The 21464-nt window shown below is 34.7% G+C and overlaps 1 protein-coding gene across 1 annotated transcript in view; it reads left to right on the top strand.

The window, feature by feature from the left end:
• NAALADL2 (N-acetylated alpha-linked acidic dipeptidase like 2) overlaps positions 1 to 21464 on the top strand; it is a gene marked incomplete at its 3' end in the record, with an annotated part of 975844 nt that overhangs the window by 384759 nt on the left and 569621 nt on the right. Inside the window, exon 4 of the mRNA XM_080695918.1 lies at positions 15085 to 15204. Within this exon, the coding sequence (XP_080552044.1) occupies positions 15085 to 15204 (120 nt within the window). The remainder of the gene's footprint in view (positions 1 to 15084; positions 15205 to 21464) is intronic.

Genomic DNA, 21464 nt, shown 5'->3' with positions numbered 1-21464 from the left:
CTTCTATTCTAATCCACTGGTCAGTATATCTGTTTTTGTGCCAGTACCATGCTGTTTTTACTACTATTGCTCTATAGTATAGTTTGAAGTCTGGGATTGTAATGCCTCCTGCATGTTTCTTGTTATTGAGAATTGCTTTGGCTATTCTAGGTCTTTTCTTTCTCCATATGAAATTCGTGATTGATTTTTCTAGGTCTCTGAAGAATGCCACTGGTATTTTAATGGGAATTGCATTGAACCTATAGATCAGTTTTGGCAGAATGGCCATTTTGATGATATTTATTCTGCCTATCCATGAGCATGGGAGATCTTTCCATCTTCCAAGGTCTTCCTCAATTTCTTTCTTTAATGTTTTATAGTTTTTGTTGTAGAGGTCTTTTACATCTTGGGTTAGGTTTATTCCTAGGTATTTTATTGGTTTTGAGGTTATAGTGAATGGAATTGTTGTTTTTATTTCTTTCATTGTGGATTCGTTGTTGGCATAAAGAAAAGCCACTGATTTCTTTAGGTTGATTTTATAACCTGCGACTTTGCTGAATTTGTCAATCAGGTCCAGAAGTCTTTTGGTTGAGTTCTTTGGGTCTTCCAGATAGAGGATCATGTCATCTGCGAATAAGGATAATTTTAATTCCTCTCTTCCTATGTGAATTCCTTTGATTTCCTTCTCTTGTCTGATTGCTGCAGCAAGAGTCTCAAGGACTATGTTGAAAAGGAGTGGTGATAGTGGGCATCCTTGTCTTGTTCCTGACTGTAGCGGAAATTCTTGCAGTTTTTTCCCATTCAATATAATGTTGGCTTTGGGTTTGCAGTATATTGCCTTAATGATGTTGAGGTACTTTCCTTCTATCCCAATTTTTTGCAGTGTTTTTAACATAAATGGGTGTTGGATTTTGTCGAATGCTTTTTCAGCATCTATTGCTATGATGATGTGGTTTTTGTTCTTGATTCTATTTATGTGGTGAATAACATGTATTGATTTGCGTATGTTGAACCAGCCTTGTTTTTCTGGGATGAAACCGACTTGGTCATGATGTATTATTCTCTTGATATAGTTTTGAATGCGTATAGCTAGTATTTTGTTTAGAATTTTTGCATCTATGTTCATTAAGGATATTGGTCTGTAATTTTCCTTTCTTGAAGTATCTTTATTTGGTTTGGGGATTAATGTGATACTGGCCTCATAGAAGGAATTTGGGAGAGTTCCATCTCTTTCAATTTCCCGGAACATGTTATGCAGTATTGGTATTAGTTGTTCACTGAAGGTTTTGTAAAATTCAGCTGGGAACCCATCTGGGCCTGGGCTTTTCTTTGGTGGAAGAATTTTTATTGCCATTTCTATTTCTTTGGTTGTTATTGGTTGGTTTAGGCTTGCTATGTCCTCTTGGCTAAGTGTAGGAAGGTTAACTGTGCTTAGAAATCTATCAATTTCTTCCAGGTTTTCAAGTCTATTGGAGTATAAATTTTTAAAGTAGTTTCTGATAATATTTTGAATTTCTTCACTATCTGTGGTGATATCTCCTTTTTCATTTCTAATTTTGATAATTTGAGTTGATTCTCTTTTTCTTTTGATTAGGTTGGCCAGGGGTTTATCAATTCTATTAATCTTTTCAAAGAACCAACTTTTTGTTTTATTGATTCTCTGAATTGTTTTTTTGTTCTCTATTTCATTTATTTCTGCTCTAATTTTGATGATTTCTTGCCTTCTGCTGGCTTTGGGAGTAGACTGTTGCAGAATTTCTAGATCCTTGAGTTGTGTCATTAGGTTCTTTACTTGGTGGTTCTCCGTCCTTTTTATGTGGGCACTCAATGCAATAAACTTTCCTCTTAGTACTGCCTTCATGGTGTCCCATAGGTTTTGGTAGGTTGTGTCTCTGTTTTCGTTTGTTTCCATAAATTTCTTTATTTCTTCCCTAATTTCTGCTCTTACCCATTCGTCATTCAATAGAGTATCATTCATTCTCCATGAATTTGAATACTTTCTTTCAAGTTTCCTGTTGTTGATTTCTACTTTTATTCCGTTGTGATCTGAAAAGATGCAAGGAATTATATTACATTTTTTGAATTTGCTGGTATTTTCTTTGTGTCCCAGGATGTGATCAATTTTGGAGAAGGTTCCATGGGCTGCTGAGAAGAAAGTGTATTGTGTAGTTCCTGGTTGAAATACTCTGAAAATGTCTATTAGGTCCATTTGGTTTATGGTTTCCTTTAGTTCTAACACGTCTTTACTCAACTTTTGCCTTGAAGATCGGTCCAGTGGTGTGAGAGGCGTATTAAAGTCTCCCAGAATTATTGTATTTGGGTCTACTTGGGATCTTATGTCCAGAAGGGTTTGTTTTACAAATGTGGTTGCACCCATATTTGGGGCATAAATATTTACTATCATTATATCTTCTTGGTATATTGTTCCTTTTAGTAAAAGGAGGTGCCCTGATTTGTCTCTTTTGATGTGTTTTAGTTTAAAGTCTGTTTTGTTGGATATTAGGGTTGCTACCCCTGCTCTTTTTTGGTCACTGGTGGCATGGTATATCTTTTTCCATCCTTTCACCTTCAGCCTGTGAATGTCTTTGGCTGTGAGGTGTGTTTCTTGCAGACAGCATATATTTGGATTATGTTTCCTAATCCACATTGCCAGTCTATGTCTTTTGATTGGTGAGTTAAGTCCTTTGACATTAAGAGATATTATTGAAATATGATTTTTTTTTCCTGCCATTTTGTGTTTTGTCTACTCTTGGGTGGTGTGATCTTTCTTCTTTACTTAAGTGGCCCACTTATTAACTTCCTCTCTTCTCTGATTCTGAAGTCTGTTTCTTTTTTCTTCCTTATGGTTTATTTCTTTAAGAATTTTCTCTAGTGTTGGCTTTGAATTCATGAATTTTTTGAGATTCTGTTTATCGTGAAAGACTTTGGATTCGCCATTGATCTTGAATAGTAGTTTTGCTGGATAGATTAATCTGGGCTGGAAGTTATTTTCTTCCAGGGTCTGAATCACGTCGTACCAGTCTCTCCTAGCATTCCTAACCTGGGTTGTATAGTCTGGGGTGATTCTTATTGTTTTGCCTCTATATGTTACCCGACCTTTTTTTCTCGCTGCTTTTAAGATTCCTTCCTTAGCCTCTATATTGGTCATTTTGGTTATTATATGGCGTGGAGTGGTCATTCTTTGGTTTTGTCTCAGTGGAGTTCTGTATGCCTCCTGGACTTGAAGATCGAAGTCTCTTTCCATATTTGGAAAATTCTCTGAGATTATTTCCTTGAAGATATTACAGATGCCCTTGGTCTGTACCTCTATCCCTTCCTCAATGCCTATTATCCGTAAATTAGGGCGCTTCATATTATCCCATAATTGCTGGATGTTTAGGTTTTGTTGCTGTAAAGATTTCTGTATATCGCTGACTGTGTTTTCGGTTTGGGATGTACTGTCTTCTAATATTGATATTCTGTTTTCCATTTCATCTAATCTTCCAGAGTTTCTTTCAATTGCTGTCTTCATTTCACTTATTGCCTCTTTCATTTCATTCCAGACCTCTTTCTGATTCTTTTTTAGTGTTTCTAATTCACCTCTAACCTCCTCTATACTTGATCTGAATCCTTTCATCATATTGAACAACAAGATTCTGAACTCCCCTTCTTGCATTTCTAGTAGGTCAGTATTCGTGATTTCTGCTGTCTCTTCATAATTCCTCGTTCTCATATTTGTAGCGTTCTCTGTCCTGTTTTTCTGTTTCTACCCATCGTTCGTGAGTATTATGCTTAGTCAAATCTTAATATTAGGAGTTGGGGTATCGGCTAGTCAGCAGAGCCTTTCCAGTGTTGAGGGTGGGTGATGTGGGAGGAGCTGGGGTGATTGGTAAAGGAGTCAGATTAGGTAGAGGATATGTTTAGGTTGAGAAAGACTTTAAGTATGGTAAGGTGAAATCTTGCTAGGTGTGAGAGAGAGTTAACTACTAGGACTCTTGTCGTTCGTGGAGTAATTATGGATGTAAGAAATACGTAGGGTATTAGACCAGGAGGTATATTATGTGGAAAAGTTTTGGGGGAGAAAAGTATGTAGGGTTAGTGTGGGAAGGTTTGTAAATAGGGGTGATGGAAGGAGCAGACAGACATACAAAAAAAGAATAGAAAAAAAAATCCACACAAGGTACCAAGACTATTATGTAATCCAAGAAAAAGGGAGGAAAACCAATCAAAGGAGGAGAATGAAAATAAAGGAAGGAAAGCGGAAGAAAGAGGAAAAAAGAACAAGAATAAAATAAAAGGAACTAGCAGCTGTGTGAAAAAATAAAAAAATAAGGCATACAATCCAATATATATATATATAAAAAGAACATGTGAAAGTAAGAGAAGTGTGGGTTAAAAGAAAAAAAAATAAAACAGCAATAACCATACCAAAACAAAAGCACTGTAAAAGCAAAATAAGACAAAACATCCACATTAAAAGTAAAATAAACAGTCCTCCTTATTTACGCATATGGGATCAGGTCTATATAGTATGTGCTATCTGATTGCTTTGGTAACTTTCAGGATACCATCCAATGTCTCTTAGTTTTCTTTGTACTCTATTTTTTATCTTCTTAGGTCACTCTGGGTGTTTGGACACCTTCTCTCCTTTAGCTGCTTTAGGTTTATGTGTCCGGATGTCTGGTTTCACTGTTATTTGATTCTGTACAATTCACAGGTTCTGCGCAATTCTAACCTGTGGTCAGTACCTCTGCACTCACCACCCTAGGCTCCAACCTGTGCTTCCCTACAACATGGGTGGAGAATGACCAAGGTATAATTAGAACCTCCCCCTGAGGTCCTGTGCAGATATTGTGGCCCTCTGGAGTTTCCTGTGTCTCTGGAAATTCCAGCTGGGTTAGCCGGTGTGGTCCCAAGATGTACCCTGGGCAAATGGATGCTGGTTCCTGGATGCCCACGCTTGCTGCCAGAGCTCTGCCTATTCCAAGAGTGCAGGCTGGGTGTGCTGCTTTTACTGTACCCAGGAGTGAGTGGATGCAGCTGTCTGTTGCTGCTGGTATGCTCTTCCAAGGTGTATTGAGCTGAGTTCTCGCTTAGAACTAAGCATCTGGCTACCAGGAGAGTAGGAACACCTAGCGGTGGGCCAGGAGTGCAGGATAGGTGCTCAAGGATCCAGTGCGTGGTGCCCAGTAATGGTCTCTGCCTCCCGCGGGATGTAGAAACTGGGGGTGCCCCAAGGAGATTTCCGGTTTACACAGGGCTTTCGCAGCCTGGAAGGCCGTCTCTGGCAAGGTGGCGGGGGCAGGGGGGGGGCGAGACACATAGGAAGGCTCCAATTTAGTGAGAGAGTGGCCCAGGCACTGACTGCTAGCAGGGGACGGGGCGCAGACAAGGTGCGCAGAGGAGAGTGCTCGGGTCTGAGGCTTGGGCGTGCTGGGGGGGTCTGCACTTCCCTGGGCGCCCGCAGGTACCTGTCTTCCTTGGTTCAGGATTCGTGGGAGTCTCTATGCTGTTGTGGTCCAGTCACTGGTGAACACACAGAATTCTGACGGTGGGTGCTGCTCGCTGTTTTCAGTCCTGGATTATCTTGCTGCGGGACTATCGGGACTATCGGGCAGGCAGCTCCGCGGGCCCGCGAAAGCAGCCCGCCGCTGAACAGTGTTCAGATCCGATTGTATCTGCAGCTGGTCCGGTGTCCGATCTATGTTCTTCTTCTTCTTCAAGTTCAGAGTTCCCCCGAGGTACTAGGATTTGATTTGGTTCCTGGTATGTATTTATTTTGTTGATTAAGACACAGCTTTCTAAGTATTTGAACTTTATTTGCTTCAGCTACTGAGGAGTGCTGTGTCCCTCAGTCGCCATTTTGGAAAAAAAAAAAAAAAAAAAAAAAAACTTGAAGAGGATTTAAAATCTACATTACATGAGGTAGTGGTGTTTTCTAGAGTAAAATCTTGAATTTGGAGGAACAGCACATGTAAAAATATTATGTTCTGTCATCAGAAATGCTTGGGTTTATCATTTCTGAATTTGAATAGAAGATTACTGTATTAGTCAAAGCAAACTTTTCAAACATTCTGTACATTCTGAATGTCAGAGAATTAGAAGGCTCAGAGTGATTGATTTGGTTGAAAATGTCAAGCTTGAATTATTTCAAAACATTAGCAATTTCATCAGTGTAAATTATTCTGCAACTTCAAGGTGGAGGAGAAACATGGCACTGTTGTGTTCCCCTAAGTGGAGCCCCAGCCACTCACACCTTGATCACCCCAGGGACATTTTTTTAATTAGGAACTTTCAGTTATTTTTAATAACTGAAAGTTATTAAAAAAGTTATTATTTTTAATAATATTTTTAATATTTTTAATTAGGAACTTTCAGTTATTTTTCTGAGCTGAGCATAGGAAATGACAATTTTGCATTTTCTTTAACTTATTCTTCTGTTTCTTCTGCCCAGGGTGATCTTGCCATTCATGGATGGATGTAAATGTACCTTTCCAGAAGTGTACATCCCTGAAGCAAATATATAGTCCTTTTGGCAATGTCATTAATATCTTGACTGCTGATAAAATTATGAGACAGAAAGAGAAAATTTATGACTTTCTTAAAATTCTCAAATTTTCATTTTACACTTAAAATAATATAGAGGTGATCTTTTGGCCTTTGCCTGCATGTTTTTTTAAGTGTCACAGAGGATGAGGAGTATGCTAAGCTTTAAAGTGTTGGACTGGTAACTTCATAAACAATATTTTTTTGCTTGGGCAATTTTATATATTAGATAATAGATTTCTTTGGGATATATTGTTTTACCATTGTCTATTAAAGTCACTAGCAAACATTTAATCACCATTTATTTCACACCATTCTAGAAATATGGGATAAGTTTTTGTTCCATTACAAAGACCTCAGCCCAGCCTTTCTCACTCTCAAGGTAGCCCACATGCCCCCTCAGTGTGTATTTCTTACTTTTCCAAATAAATTTATATAGCCCTAAACAAAAGCAAACAATCACACCAATATGAAGATTCTAGACCTAGTGGAACTTAAACATCATAAAGAAAAATAGACAAATGTTCAATATAATAAAAAAGCAAATTATACTGATTTATGTTATCTAGATACTAATAATGAGAAGCTAAAATTTGAATTGGAAAATAATAAATAATAGAGTAAAGGGGATAGAAAGAATTTCCTTGGGTAGGTAACTGTAGTATTGAATATAGTAGTCAGAACTGACATAATTGGATAGCTGAAATTAGAGGGAAGATTTGAAAAATGGCAGGAATGAGTCAAAGGAATCTGGGAAAGGATGGTGCATTTAGAACAAGATGAGACAGCTAAAGACAAGGCTCTAGAGGAGTAAGCATGGTAAGCCAGTTGCTGGTGTTGTGGAAGGCAGAGAGTGGGCAGTAATAGCCAAGGAGGGCTATGTAATTGTAGGACCCAGTTGAAAAAGGAAAACTGCAGGATCCCTTTCTCAGAAATTCTTGAGAATTTCAAGACAGTGACAGAAGAATGTTCAGGAAAGTAGGGGTTCCTTGTGAGCATAGAAACATGAAACCATAAAGCAAAATAGAGCGAGGATTATGGAGGTCATTATAGACCATATAAGAACTTTGACTTTTACTATTATTGACATTGGCTCCCCTTGATCTAATTTATGGCTATATTTTCTAACCATCATTTAACTACTGAGCACACCAATATCCAAAAAAGTTCATTCAGTAACACAAGGTCTGATTGCTAGGTGGTTGGAAAGTCAGCTTTTCATCATTTATGTGATCCTCAAAAGGACCACAGCCTTTTTATTTGTCTTACTTCCTCTTACCTGCCACACCTGCTTTCTCTTTGGCAAAGACCAAATTGATAATGGTGTGGCTGCATATTACACATAAGTCTGGACATTAGACTCTTTATCTTTGAATTACTACTTTATTACTTAGTAGTGGCATGACTGTGAATGTTACTTAATTTCTCTTTACCTCAATTCCCTCATATGTAAAACAAGCTTAAAGATAGTTACCTATCTCTGAAATATAAGCATGATTAAAGAAGAAAATAAATGAATAATACTTGAATAGTGCTGAGTAAGTTGAATGTACTCAAGTGTTTATTTTTAATTGTGCTGGTGCTTAAAAGCTCAATCACTAAGGAAATTATTTATTTATTTATTTATTTATTTATTTTTTATTTTAATCAGCTTTTAAGTAGTACCTAGTTAATTTCAATATATCTCCTTCCATTCTAGGCTCCAAACACAAATATATCTCTGCCTCCTATAAATGATTTATGATCTCCATTTTTAAGCCTTATTTGCTTTATTTTGATACACACACACACACACTCACACACACACAAGTTCGCTCAATTTAGTGAGTAAATATCGACTGTGTACCAATATCTGTGCTTGTGCTAAAAACAAATAGATGACTATGACCACTTTGTGAATGTGTAGATGAAGCATTGACAATATCTATGTGTACACATGTGTATGTATTTAAATATTTAAATATATATCTATAACATTTTATCATATGATTATTTTAGTCAATATCAATGAAGCATAGTTGTTTTGTTTTTACTAGACTATATAGACATCTAATTTTAATGACGAATATAGCTATCTTTTAAAAGCAATGTAGAGCTACTATATCAAACAGAATTATAAATTTATATCCCAATTAACTTTATTTTTGTACTTTTATTGGTACATTATAATGTAATGCTTCACATCATAATGTAACTTATGATGATAGTGACATACATACAATTATCTTTATGATAATACTAATTTTGAACTAGATTCAATGTTTTTTCTATCTAGTGTGATTATTGATATTTTGAGAATGATATTGAATAGAAACTAAGAAATTATTTAGTTTGAAAATAGCAATTTCTGTATATATTTTCTGTACATATTTGAGTTTAACAGTTGATCAATCAATTTTTAAAGTTTTGATTTATTTTATTTTTTGTTAATAAGGTAGACAGTTTGGGTTTGGGCATTATTTTCTCTGGAATTTTATTTATCATGTGAAATAACTATTATTGCAAATTAAATTCTGATGAAAAATTGAATGCTTATTGTGAAAATTTTGATACTAAACAATAACAGGATTATCAGTGTTAAAGAAATTTTGAGTCTTAATACCACTGCATTTGGAGACAGGCTACAACAAGATAGTTAAAGAAGGTCATAAGGGTAGTGGCCTTATCTGATTTGATTAGTGTCCTTTAAGAGAGACACCAGAGTGCTTTTGTGCATGGGCAAGAATGCATCTCTCTCTCTCTCTCTCTCTCTCTCTCTCTCTCTCTCTCTCTCCCTCTCTCTCTCTCTCTCTCTCTCTCTCTCTCTCTCTCTCTCTCTCTCTCTCTCTCTCGCATCTATATATTTTAACAAGAGTATTTGTTGCTCCATGGTTGATTTGTTGTGTTGAACCCAACAGCACTGTTGGGAATTATTTTCTCCTGTGGTTTCCAGGCTTTCACTGTTAATAAAACTGTTGATAAAATGGTTTCCTGGTAGGTGACTAGAGAAAACTTGTTTCATTCTTGAAATCTAGTCAGATTACTTAGATCCTTTTACCGCTCTGAGCTTTATTTGTTTTACTTGTGAATTGGTGAGATGTAAGATTGTTATCTGAGAAAAGCAGGTATCATATGCAGTTCCTAGCACAGGGTAGAGAATTATTAAATGCTTCTTGCTTCTAGCTATGTTCTCTTTTTACAATTGTAAGGCTTGATCAATTTGACATTGCATTTCTTCATAATAAAATTGAAACCCTTTTAGCAAATTATTAATAAACAATATTTTTGTATAAGTGATTTATTTTAACATTTCATAGCACACTTATTAAACAAGAAGGCCATTTCCCTGGTTGGTTTTAGAAGAACAAGATGAGTAAAATTAGATTTCTATGGTTTTTAGTTAATGGATTTTTATGAATATGGCATGTAGATTAAAAACCATGGAGCCACTGACAAATAGAATGTCAGTTTTTAATGTTTTAGATTTTAGTTTTTCCTAATTATCTGGTTGATAATTTCCTTCTAATCACATATTTTCTGCAGAAAGGATGTAATTGCAGTTTAGAATTAAAATAAAAGTCTGACAAACTTCTCAGATCTTTCAATATGGCCCACCCCTGATTCTGATATTATCTCAATATCTTGATTCCTCCCCCATAAAACATTTTGCTTCCTCTTCAATTCTTTCTGCTTTTAAGTTTCTAATTCAACAATAGTGTATAGACATTAAATTAAAATATCAAAATTTTGAACTTTTAATAATTCTCTCTGTCAAAAAGAGGATGAAAAAATATTAAAGCACTCAGTATGGTGGTAGTACAAACCTATAATCAGAGTCCTTGGGAGGCTGAGACAGGAGAATCACAGTTTTGAGGCTGGCACATAGTACCTAAGTGAGAAACTGTTTCAAATTAAAAATAAATTAGGTCTGGGGGTTTAGTTTAGAGGTAGAATGTCCCTGGGTTAAATCCCTAGTAACACACACACACACACACACACACACACACACACACACACACACGTCAATAAGGAACTAAATTCCATTTCACTCTCAGTTACTCTATCTTATGTGACAAGGAAATCCTTTTTTAAAAACTGTGGTGTCCATGGAAAGAAGAGCTTAGTACATCCCAGGTACTTGGCTTCTAAGAAGCCACTAAAATGTGACTTAATTCTTGCCTTTTGAGTGTAAATTAAACATAGTACCCCAACTTGATTGGGTGGACAATTTTCCAATGTGTCAGAATAAATATAGTAAAGAGGTTCACTGTAGCAAGGAAAGTATATGAAAAGAAACGACTTTGCGTTTTATCATCATTGTATATTGCTTTGTGCCTAAGAAAAATTTAATGTACTTTCTTGTAGCTGGTGATTTTTGGTTAGCTTGAAAGTAAATAGGAAAGATTTTCAGAAAGGATCCGGTTCATAGGTATCCTTTAAAGGCAATGTATACATTTCATTATTGCCAGTCACCATCAGAACATTGAGATTTTTGTAATTATTACTTTTATTACAATGGCATTGTTAATTCAAGCTATTGATATTTTCAACACTGGAAATGTTTTTTGTAGAATTGTTATTTTTATAAGTATTATGCTTTTCTGTCATATGTACAAACAAAAAGTCACAGTAGGAACTTTATCTGCCCCAAGAAGTAAGGTTTTCACAATTTATACTGGATAAAAAATTAGCATAGAAAATTGACTAATGACTCTGTCTTAAGATGCTGTCACTAAATCACAAATAATTAGTATGTAACTTAAAAATTTGAAATGAAACATATGACTTCTCTCATTTTTGCAATGCAGTCATTAATATTATATATTCATTTATTTAATCAGGCTTTCAAAGTCATAGATCAAGATTTATTTATATGGTAATGGCATCAGCAAACTTGAAAATTTTATTAAAGGTGCAGATTTAATCACATCTTGATAGGAAGAAAATTATAAGAAAAAAATACTCTGACAGAGCATTTTTGGCAATTAGTTCTTTTGGAAAACCCACCTGAAATTACAGCTAAACTTTTCTGAAGTCCTGAATAAGTTATAATCATTTCAATTCAAGACTGATGAGCTAACAGTGTATGGGGATACCTGAGTGAACAGGAATATGTCACCAGCCCTCCAGCCGGTAATATCCTTATGCTGAAAACTGAAACTGGTAGATAAAGTATATACAAAGGGTCTGCTTCAGTGGAGGCCTATATAAATTCAGAAACAAGTTACTCTGGAATTCAAAGTAGAATGAGGTTATAAATAATTGGGCAACAGAGAAGTATAATTCATCAGGTAGGTAACATGTGAAATGGACCTTGGTGTATTAGCAGAGTCTTTGCAGATGCAGATAAATGTGGTGTTCAGAGAGGTATTTCATGCAGAAAAGTTTTCAAGAGTTAGATTTACCTATCTTGGATATATTCATATGCTATTCCAGAAATAGAATTCTTTCTTTAAATGAATCTTTTATGGAAGCCCTTTGTATAAAACTGGAGGAAGTGAATTAGCTTCAACTAAGGAGGTGAGAAGTTAGAGGTCTAAGAGCTTTATCTCCATTTCTTCTACTTTTGCCAACACTAATTGCTTTTATCAACATGTTTATGGACAAGATGCTGTAATTTAAAGCAGTACATTTTATATTATAATAAAACACTGGATTTCATAACAATATTATTTAAATAAAAAATTGCAAAATGTCTAGTTAGAAGATATCTTAGTTGTCTGTTGGATGGAAACTCTTGTTTCTCTGGTTCTGGTGAGTGTTACCTATTTCTTCTTTGTAGTTAATCTCTTTGAGTATTTTCTCTAGCGCTGGTTTTGAAGACATAAATTCCTTCAGTTTCTGTTTGTCATGGAAGCTTCTTATTTCTCCATCTAATTTGATAGAAAGTTTTGCTGGATAGGAAATTTTTGGCTGGAAGTTGTTTTCTTTCAGAGTTTGGAATATGTTACTCCAAGCCCTTCTGGCTCTCATGACTTGGTTTGGGAAGTCTGGAGTGATTCTAATTGGTTTGCCTCTGAATGTCAGTTGGCCCTTTGTTTTTGTTGCCTTTAAGATTCTCTGCTTGGCTTCCACATTGGTCATTTTGACAATTATATGGCGTGGGGATCCTCTTCTCCAATCCTGTCTAAAGGGAGTTCTATAAGTTTCCTGGATCTGTGTATCAACCTCTTGCTCTATATTTGGAAAATTTTCTGCTATTACTTCCTTGAAGAGATTGTTGATCCCTTTGGTATCACTTTCTTTTCCCTCCTCTATTCCAATTATTCTTAGATTAGCTCTCTTAAGATGGGCCCATATTTCTTCAATGTCAGATTCCTGCTGTTGGATATTTTTTTCTAGATTAGAAACTATGCATTCATTTTTGGATTGCTCATCTTTCTAAGAGTGAGATTCTGTTCTCCATGTGGTCTAATCGGTTGTTTGTGCTTTGAATTGAGGCCTTTACTTCATTAATTGCATCCTTTATCTCTTTTTGGCTCTCTCTGAGTTCTTTTCGAAGCACCTCTATTATTTCTACAGTTATTTTCCTGATTTGATCTTCTAGAAATCTCTGAGTTTCCATCCAACAGACAAGTAAGATTGGTTATCTGTGGAGATTCATTATTTATGTTAGTCTTTTACCTATCTCTAAGTTGTATTGTTTGCCTTTATTGTTGTTAATTTTTAGGATTTCTAGTTGGAATATTAATATACCTTCAGATATAGCATTTGGAAATATTTTATCCAATTCTATTAGTAACTTTTAACTCTGTTTACATTGTCTTTGGATATACAATATTTTCTTTTATTTTTTAGGGAGTTTGTATATTCTTCTGTTGCCTGTGCCATTGAAATTATATCCAAGAAATCACTGCCAATTTCAATGTTGTGAGGTTTTATGACCCAGATTTTCTCCTAAAAGTTTATAGTCTTAAGATTTATATTTAGGTCTTTTATCTATTTTGAGTTAATACTTGTATATGGGATTAGGTAAAGGTCCAATTTTATTCTTTTCCATGTAATTATTATTTTTCAACAATATTTACTTAAAAGATTATTATTTCCACCACCAAATGTTCGTGGAAACCTTGTCAAAAATAACTTGACAATATAGAGAAGAATTTAGCTCTAGGCTTGTATTTAACTCCAATGGTCTATATATCTGCCTTTAGAACAGTACTACACTGTTTCAATTATTGTAGCTTTATATGGTTTGAAATCAGAAAATATATATCTGCTAGCTTTGTTCTTTTTCAAGATCGTTTTGGGTATCTAGAATTCATATTCCATATTAGGATAGATTTTTTTCTGAAAAATAAATATATAAATATATGATAGTTTCACCTAAAAAAACAGAAAAAAATATGCTCTAGTAAGAAAGAAAGCAAAAAGAAATATTGAAATGCTATCTTTAAATCATCAAACGCTTGGTATCAGACAAATGAAACTGTTATGTGAGATTATCATTTTTAATTTTGGATAAATTGCTATAATACTAGATGTCAACCACTAAGCCAAGCATGGGAAGGAGGGATGGGGAGAGAATGGGGTGGGGATCTGGTGGGGGCTGACTGGGCGATGTGTGCATGTATGTCTACAAAAGTTTGTATCCCACTATGATGTATGAATACAGTGCACCAATAAAATAAAATTAAAAAAAAAGATATCATCTTGGCTGATAGGAATATGTGTATAATAAACCCTGTGGTTTGGCATTTTTCAAGGAGAAGGAAAAGATTAACTATACCAGAGGATTCCTATTAGATTTTCAGATGAATATTTTTATTGGCAAAAGGGAATTTTTAAATGTGAGTAGTATTGGTGTAAAATATAATACAACTTAAGTGTGGGGTGTGGAAATTGTGACAGAGGACAGAGGTGGTCATTTGGGACCATATTCTAAAATCTTGCAACACTAGGCATGCACATTTAGCAATATAGATGTATCCTGCACAACCCAGGAGTTGTCCTTCACAAGTGATCATGTACAGTCTGAGCAGCTGTGCACAATGATCACACAATTCCAGGTTTTTGTACTTAATTTGGATAGCAGTGAAGAATCATTGAATTGTTTTTCAAGTTGGAAATGGTATGGTGTTAACCTTAAGGAAATTAATCTTGCAAACGTTTATAAAATGACTCAAAACAAATTAAACTCTATGGTTTCTTAGAAAAATGTGTAAGACTTATAATTTACTTAGCAGAAAGAATGCAAAGTGCCAAGGCTTGGTGGCAGACACTTGTAATCCCAATACTTGTGAGGCTGAGACAAGAGAATAGAAGGTTTGAGAGTAACCTCAGCAATTTAGCAAGACCTTGTTTCCAAAATAAAAAAAAAAAATAAGTAGGGCTGGGGACATAGCTCAGAAGAATTCCTCTGGGTTCAATCCCTATTATCCCTACCCCCTCAAACACACAGAATACACATTTTCCCAAGTGACCAGTAAATTGTTGTAGTGAGAGTAAAAGAAGTCATGCTTATCATGACTGAGACAGAGTGAGAGATAAAATAAGTTATTTTATGAACATTTCAATTACTATAAATAATTTTATATTAAATAAACAATTTGCTGTAATTCTTGAAGGCTTCATTTTTATTTGTACTTTCTCTTCTTTCAGGCTGAAGTGATTGATGTGAGTTATGGAACTGTAGATGATTTACGAAGAATTAAAAAAATGAAAAACACAACAAATCAGATTGCACTCCTGAAATTAGGAAAATTACCACTACTTTATAAGGTTAGTCTGATGGCTGTTATTCAGTGTTAAAGGGAATACCTTTGTTTTTATTTGTTTGTGTGTGTGTGTGTGTGTGTGTGTGTGTGAGAGAGAGAGAGAGAGAGAGAGAGAGAGAGAGAGAGAGAGAGAGAGGATGATAGCTTATTCAGAATAGAATATTCTAAATTAAGATCTTTAAGAAGAAGAAACTGGTATTCTTATTTCACATGGCTGTAATCCCAGTACTTGGAATATTGAAACAGGACAGGAGAATTGCAGGTTTGAGGCCAGCCTTAAAAATTTAGTGAGACTATGTTTCAAAATAAAAATGAAAAAATAAAAAAGGGCTGGGGATATAGCTCAGAACTGGACTGCCTCTGGATTTAAGCCCCAGTAACAAAACAAAACAAAACAAAATAAAAGACAGATGATGTTACTTTAAGCCAGGTATTGGGGAGTTTGTGGGACCTTGATAAAAAAAAACTGGCATAATCTTCATATTACTTATATAAAATGCTAAAAAATGAGAACCACGGTATCCTCTTCTCATTACTTATGTGAAACTTTTAATCTGCTATCACAAGTAATTACTGTGTGCCTTATGTCACACTAGTATCTAGCTGATTTATACTCCTTAGTGATTGATTTTGTCAATTGTATAACTTCGAAGTTACTGACTGTGCTCAAGAAACTAATTAAAATATAATAGGCTAAGGAGAAGGGAATTTTAATTTATTTTATTTAAATAGAAGTTTATTAACACTCATCCACTAGATACATTTACATAATTAAAACAGTTTATCTAAGTATCTGATGATGAACCACCAGAATAGACCAATGCTATTATTCACTCCCATTACTTCATTTTATTTTTCTGTTTGGAAAGAATGGTGAGTGTAAGTCCCTGGTTCTAAAGATAACTTGCATTTTGCTTCATCCATTTTTTATTTTTTAGGAACTTGGGATGGAATCGAGGGGCATTTTACCTCCGAGCTACACCCTCAGTCCTATTTTTCAGTCTTTTTTTATGTTTTGAAATAAGGGTCTCACTGAGTTGCAAGGGCATCACAAAGTAGCTTAGGTTGTCTGTGAATCGCAATCCTCAGATCTCCATCTCTGAAATGCTGGGATTACAAGCTTTCACCACCATGCCCAGCCCTTGCTTCATCCATTCTTAAATTACATTTAAAATTCCCTTGTCTAAAACTGTTTTCAGTAATCTTTTAATATACTTTATTTGGAAAGAAGAGACCACCCTGAAGCTATTTTTCATTACCGTTGATAGATATCCTTTTAAGTCTAAGAGTGTCTAATAGTAGATAGCTAGTCAAAATTTTAAGGTAGTCTTCTGAACATAGCTGAAACTAACATATATAAGAAACTAAACTAAATGTTATATTCGTCCTAACGCTAACTGTAATCCTAATTCTAAACTAATGTGAAACTCTTACAATACACTGAAATTGAACATGATTTCGTATATATAATATGTAAAAAACTTTTCCGAGCTTCTAAACATAGCTGAAGCTAATGCATATAAGAAGCTAAACTTGCCAGGCATGGTGGCGCACGCTTGTAATCCCCGCGCTTGGGAGGCGGAGACAGGAGGATCACAGGTTCGAAGCCAGCCGCGCTGGCGTAAGAGACCCTGTTTCAAAAATATAAAATAGGTCTGGGAGTGTAGCCCGGAGGAAGAAGGGCTTCCAGGAACCCCAGTACCACCAAAAAAAAAAAAAAAAAAAAAAAAAAAAGAAACTAAACTAAATGTTCAGAAGCTCGGAAAAGTTTTTTACATATCATATATATTTGAAATTATGTTCAATTTCAGTGTATTGTAAGAGTTTTACATATGTTTAGACTTAGGATTACAGTTAGCGTTAGGACGAAAAAAACATTTTAGTTTCTCATATTCATTAGTTTCAGCTATGTTTAAAAGCTCGGAAAAGTGTTCTATATATTACATATATGTGCAATTATGTTCAATTTCAGTGTATTGTAAGAGTTTCACATATGTTTAGACATAGGAGAACAGTTATCCTTAGGACGAATATAACATTTAGTTTAGTTTCTTATATGTGTTAGATTCAGCTATGTTTAAAAGCATGGAAAAGGGTTTTTCATATCATATATATGTGAAATCATGTTCAATTTCAGTGTATTGTAAGAGTGTCACATTTGTTTAGAATTAGGATTACAGTTAGCGTTAGGACAAATATAACATTTAGTTTAGTTTCTTATATGCATTAGTTTCAGCTATGTGTAAAAGCTCGGAAAAGTGTTTATATATCATATATATGTGCAAAAAATAAATACATTTTCTGAAAAAAAATAAAATAGGAAAAAAATTTTTAAGGTAGTCTTGAAAATAAAATACATAAAAATACTATTATTATTTTGCTGGATAATTTTTAAATATGTATTAAATGCCTTAAAATGATCATATTTCACTAGTAATCTTTTTATTTAATCAATGTATTTTAAGAGAAAAACATCATAAAATATTAGAAATGTTATATACATTCAGTCTAGTATTGAAAATTAAGCAACTATTGTACAGTTGAATACCATACAATTATTAAGAAATATTTTATGGCATAAAAATCCTCATAAATTAGACAAATTATAAAATGAGAGCATTTTCTTTTAATTTTTGAAATGCTATATTTTATTATCTTTTTTATACTTTTAAATTTTTTAATTAAATAATTAGTTTTCCATATTTTATTTTATTTATATGTGGAACACATTTAAAATGGTGTACATTTAGATTGTGCTTCATGTCGTTCCCCCCCATCCCACTTCCCCCCCTCCAAATAAAGAGTGTCAAGGTTAACCATGCTATATTTATACTATTACACATATTCGAATGTAGCTCCTCCATTGAAAAACCTCAGCTTTCTTCCTCTCCTATCCTTCCATTCTAGCTATGCTGAGATTTCCCCTTCATTATCTGGAGTCTCTCTAGTATTACCACTACTCCCTAGCTAGGGCATATTAAAGAAAACATATCCCTTCTCTTTCTGTGCTTGAATAATCTCACCATAGTGTTCTCCAGTTCCTTCCATCTTCTTGAAAATGCTATTATTCTTCTTTGCAGCTGAATAGAATTTCATTGTGCTTATTTCCCATAATTTTGCAATTCATTCATCTGTTGATGGAGATCTAGGTTGGTTCCATATTTTGGCTATTACAAACTGTGCTACTATGAACATGGGTATGCATATGTTAATGTAGTTCTGTGATTTCAAGCCCTTTGGAAATATACCCAGGAGTGGTATAGCCAGATCAAATGGTGGATATATTCCCAGTTTTCTAAGGAATCTCTGCACTGAACTCCATAGTGGCTGACTACTCTGCACTCCCACCAACAGTGTAAAAGAGTTCCTCTTTCCCCACATCCTCACTAGCATTTGTTGTTGATTTCTTTATGCTTGCCACTCTGGGGTTAGATGGAATCTCAGTGTAGTTTTGATTTGCAACTCCCTGATGCCTAATGATGAGGAACATCTTTTCATGAATCTATTGGCCATTTGTATCTCTTCTTTTGTAAAGTGTCTATTCAATTCGATTGCCCATTTCTTGATTGGGTATTTTTATGTTAGTGTAAAATCTTTTGAGCTCTTTGAATATTCTGGATATTAGCCCCTTATCAGAGTGGTGACTGGTAAAGATCTTGTCCCATTCTGTAGCTTTCCTCTTTAGGTTCTTGATGGAAAAAAAGTTTCCTTTGATGAGAAGAAAATTTTTAGTTTGATGCTATCCCACTTGTTATTTCTTGCTTTAATTTTCTGTGCTTTGGAAATCTTGTTGAGAAAGTTACTGCCTGTGCCTATATGTTGGAGTGTTGATCCTATGCCTTTCTATAATAACTTCACAGTCTCTCATCTAATTTCTATGTCTTTGATCCATCTCGAGTTGTTGCCTGTGCTAGGTGAGAAGTAAGGTTTCAGATCCAACTTTCTACAAATGGATAGCCAGTTCTCCCAGCACAATTTGTTGAAAAGGTTGTCTTTTCTCCAGTGTATAAGTTTGGCCCTTTTGTCAAAGATCGATTGACTATAGATGTGTGGGTTTGTTTCTGTATCTTCTATTTTGTTCCACTGGTCAGTCTGCCTATTGTTGTGCCAATACCATGCTGTTTTTACTACTATTGCTCTATAGTATAATTTGAAGTCCGGGATTTTGATGCCTCCTGCCTGGTTCCTGTTGCTGAGAATTGCTTTGGCTATTCTGGGGCTTTTCTTTCTTCATACAAAACTCATAACTGAGTTTTCCAGGTCTATGAGGAATGTTGTTTATATTTTAATGGGGATTACATTGAATCTATAGATCACTTTTGGCAGAATGGCCATTTTGATTATATTAATTCTGCCTATCCATGAGCAAGGGAGATCTTTCCATCTTCCAAGGTCTTCTTCAATTTCTTTCTTTAATGTTTTGTAGTTTTCTCTGTATAGATAGGTCTTTTACATCTTTGGTTAGGTTTATTCCTAAGTATTTTATTGGTTTAGAGTTTATAGTAAATGGAATAGTTTTCTGTATTTCTTTTGTTGTGGATTTGTTGTTGGCATAAAGAAAAGCAACTGATTTCTTTAGGTTGATTTTGTATCCTGCAACTTTGCTGAATTGGTTAATCAGCTCCAGAAGTATTTTTGTTGAGTTCATTGGATCTTCTAGATAAAGAATCACATCATCTGCAAATAAGGATAGTTTTAATTCCTCTCTTTCTATTTGAATTTCTTTGTTTTCCTTCTCTTTTCTTATTGCTGTGGCAAGAGTCTCAAAAACTATATTGAAAAGGAGTGGTGATAATGGGCATCCTTGTCTTGTTCCTGACTTTAAAAGGAATTCTTGCAGTTTTTCCCCATTCAGTATGATGTTGGCTTTGGGTTTATTGTATATTGCCTTAATGATGTTGAAATATGTTCCTTCTATTCCAATTTTCTGCAGTGTTTTTAACATAAATGGATGTTGGATTTTGTCAAATGCTTTTTCAGCATCTATTGACATGATCACATGGTTTTTGTTCTTAGTTCTATTTATGTGGTGAATAACATGTATTGCTTTGCATATGTTGAACCAGCCTTGCTTTTCTGGGATGAAAACAACTTGGTCATGGTGTACAATTCTCTTGATATAGATTTGAATGTGTATAGCTAGTATTTTGTTTAGAATTTTTTGCATCTATGTTTATTAAGGATATTGGTCTGTAATTTTCCCTTCTTGAAATATTTTTATTTGGTTTGGGGATTAATGTGATACTGGCCTCATGGAAGGAATTAGGGAGAATTCCATCTCTTTCAATTTCCCGAAACAAGTTGTGAAGTATTGGTATTAGTTCTTCACTGAAGGTTTTGTAGAATTCAGCTTAAAACCCATCTGGGCCTGGGCTTTTCTTTGATGGAAGAATTTTTATCGCCATTTCTATTTTGTTGTTTGCTATTGGTTGGTTTAGGCTTGCTATGTCCTCTTGGTTCAGTTTAGGTATGTTATATGTGATTAGAAATCTATTGATTTCTTCCATGTTTTCCAGTCTCTTGGAGTATAAATTCTCAAAATAGTTTCTCATAATTCTTTGAATTTCCCCTCCATCTGTGGTGATGTCTTCTTTTTCATTTCTGATTCTAATAATTAGAGTTGATTCTCTCTTTCTTTTGATTAGGTTGGCCAGGGGTTTGTCAATCCTATTAATATTCTCAAAGAACCAGCTTTTTGTTTTGTTGATTCTTTGAATTTTTTTTCTATTTAATTTATTTCTGCCCTTATTTTAATAAATTTCTGCCTTTTGCTGGCTTTGGGATTGGACAGTTGCAGTCTTTTTAGGTCCTTGAGTTGTGTCATTAGGTTGTTTGCTTGGTGACTTTCTGTTCTTCTTATGCGGTCACTGAATGTTATGAACTTTCCTCTCAACACTTCCTTCAAAGTTTCCCATAGATTTTGGTAAGTTGTTTCTCTATTTTCATTTAGAAATTTCTTTATTTCTCCCCTAATTTCTGAGCTTACCCACTCATCATTCAATACTGTATCATTCAGTCCCCTTGTATTTAAATAGTTTCTTTTGGGATTCCTGTTGTTGATTTCTACTTTCATTCCATTATGGTCTGAAAAGATGCAGGGAATTATGTTAAATCTTTTGAATTTTCTGCTGCTTTCTTTGTGTCCTAGGATGTGATCTATTTTGGAGAAGGTGCCATGGGCTGCTGAGAAGAATGTGTATTCTGTTGTTCCTGATTGAAATATTCTGTATATGTCTATGAAGTCCATTTGGTTTATAGTTTTTA

This window comes from Muscardinus avellanarius (genome assembly GCF_963383645.1).
Source record: "Muscardinus avellanarius genome assembly, chromosome: 5".
NCBI classification, from domain to species: Eukaryota; Metazoa; Chordata; class Mammalia; order Rodentia; family Gliridae; genus Muscardinus; species Muscardinus avellanarius.
Note: the sequence above shows the minus strand (reverse complement) of the source record. Positions and strands in the feature narration are given on the sequence as shown.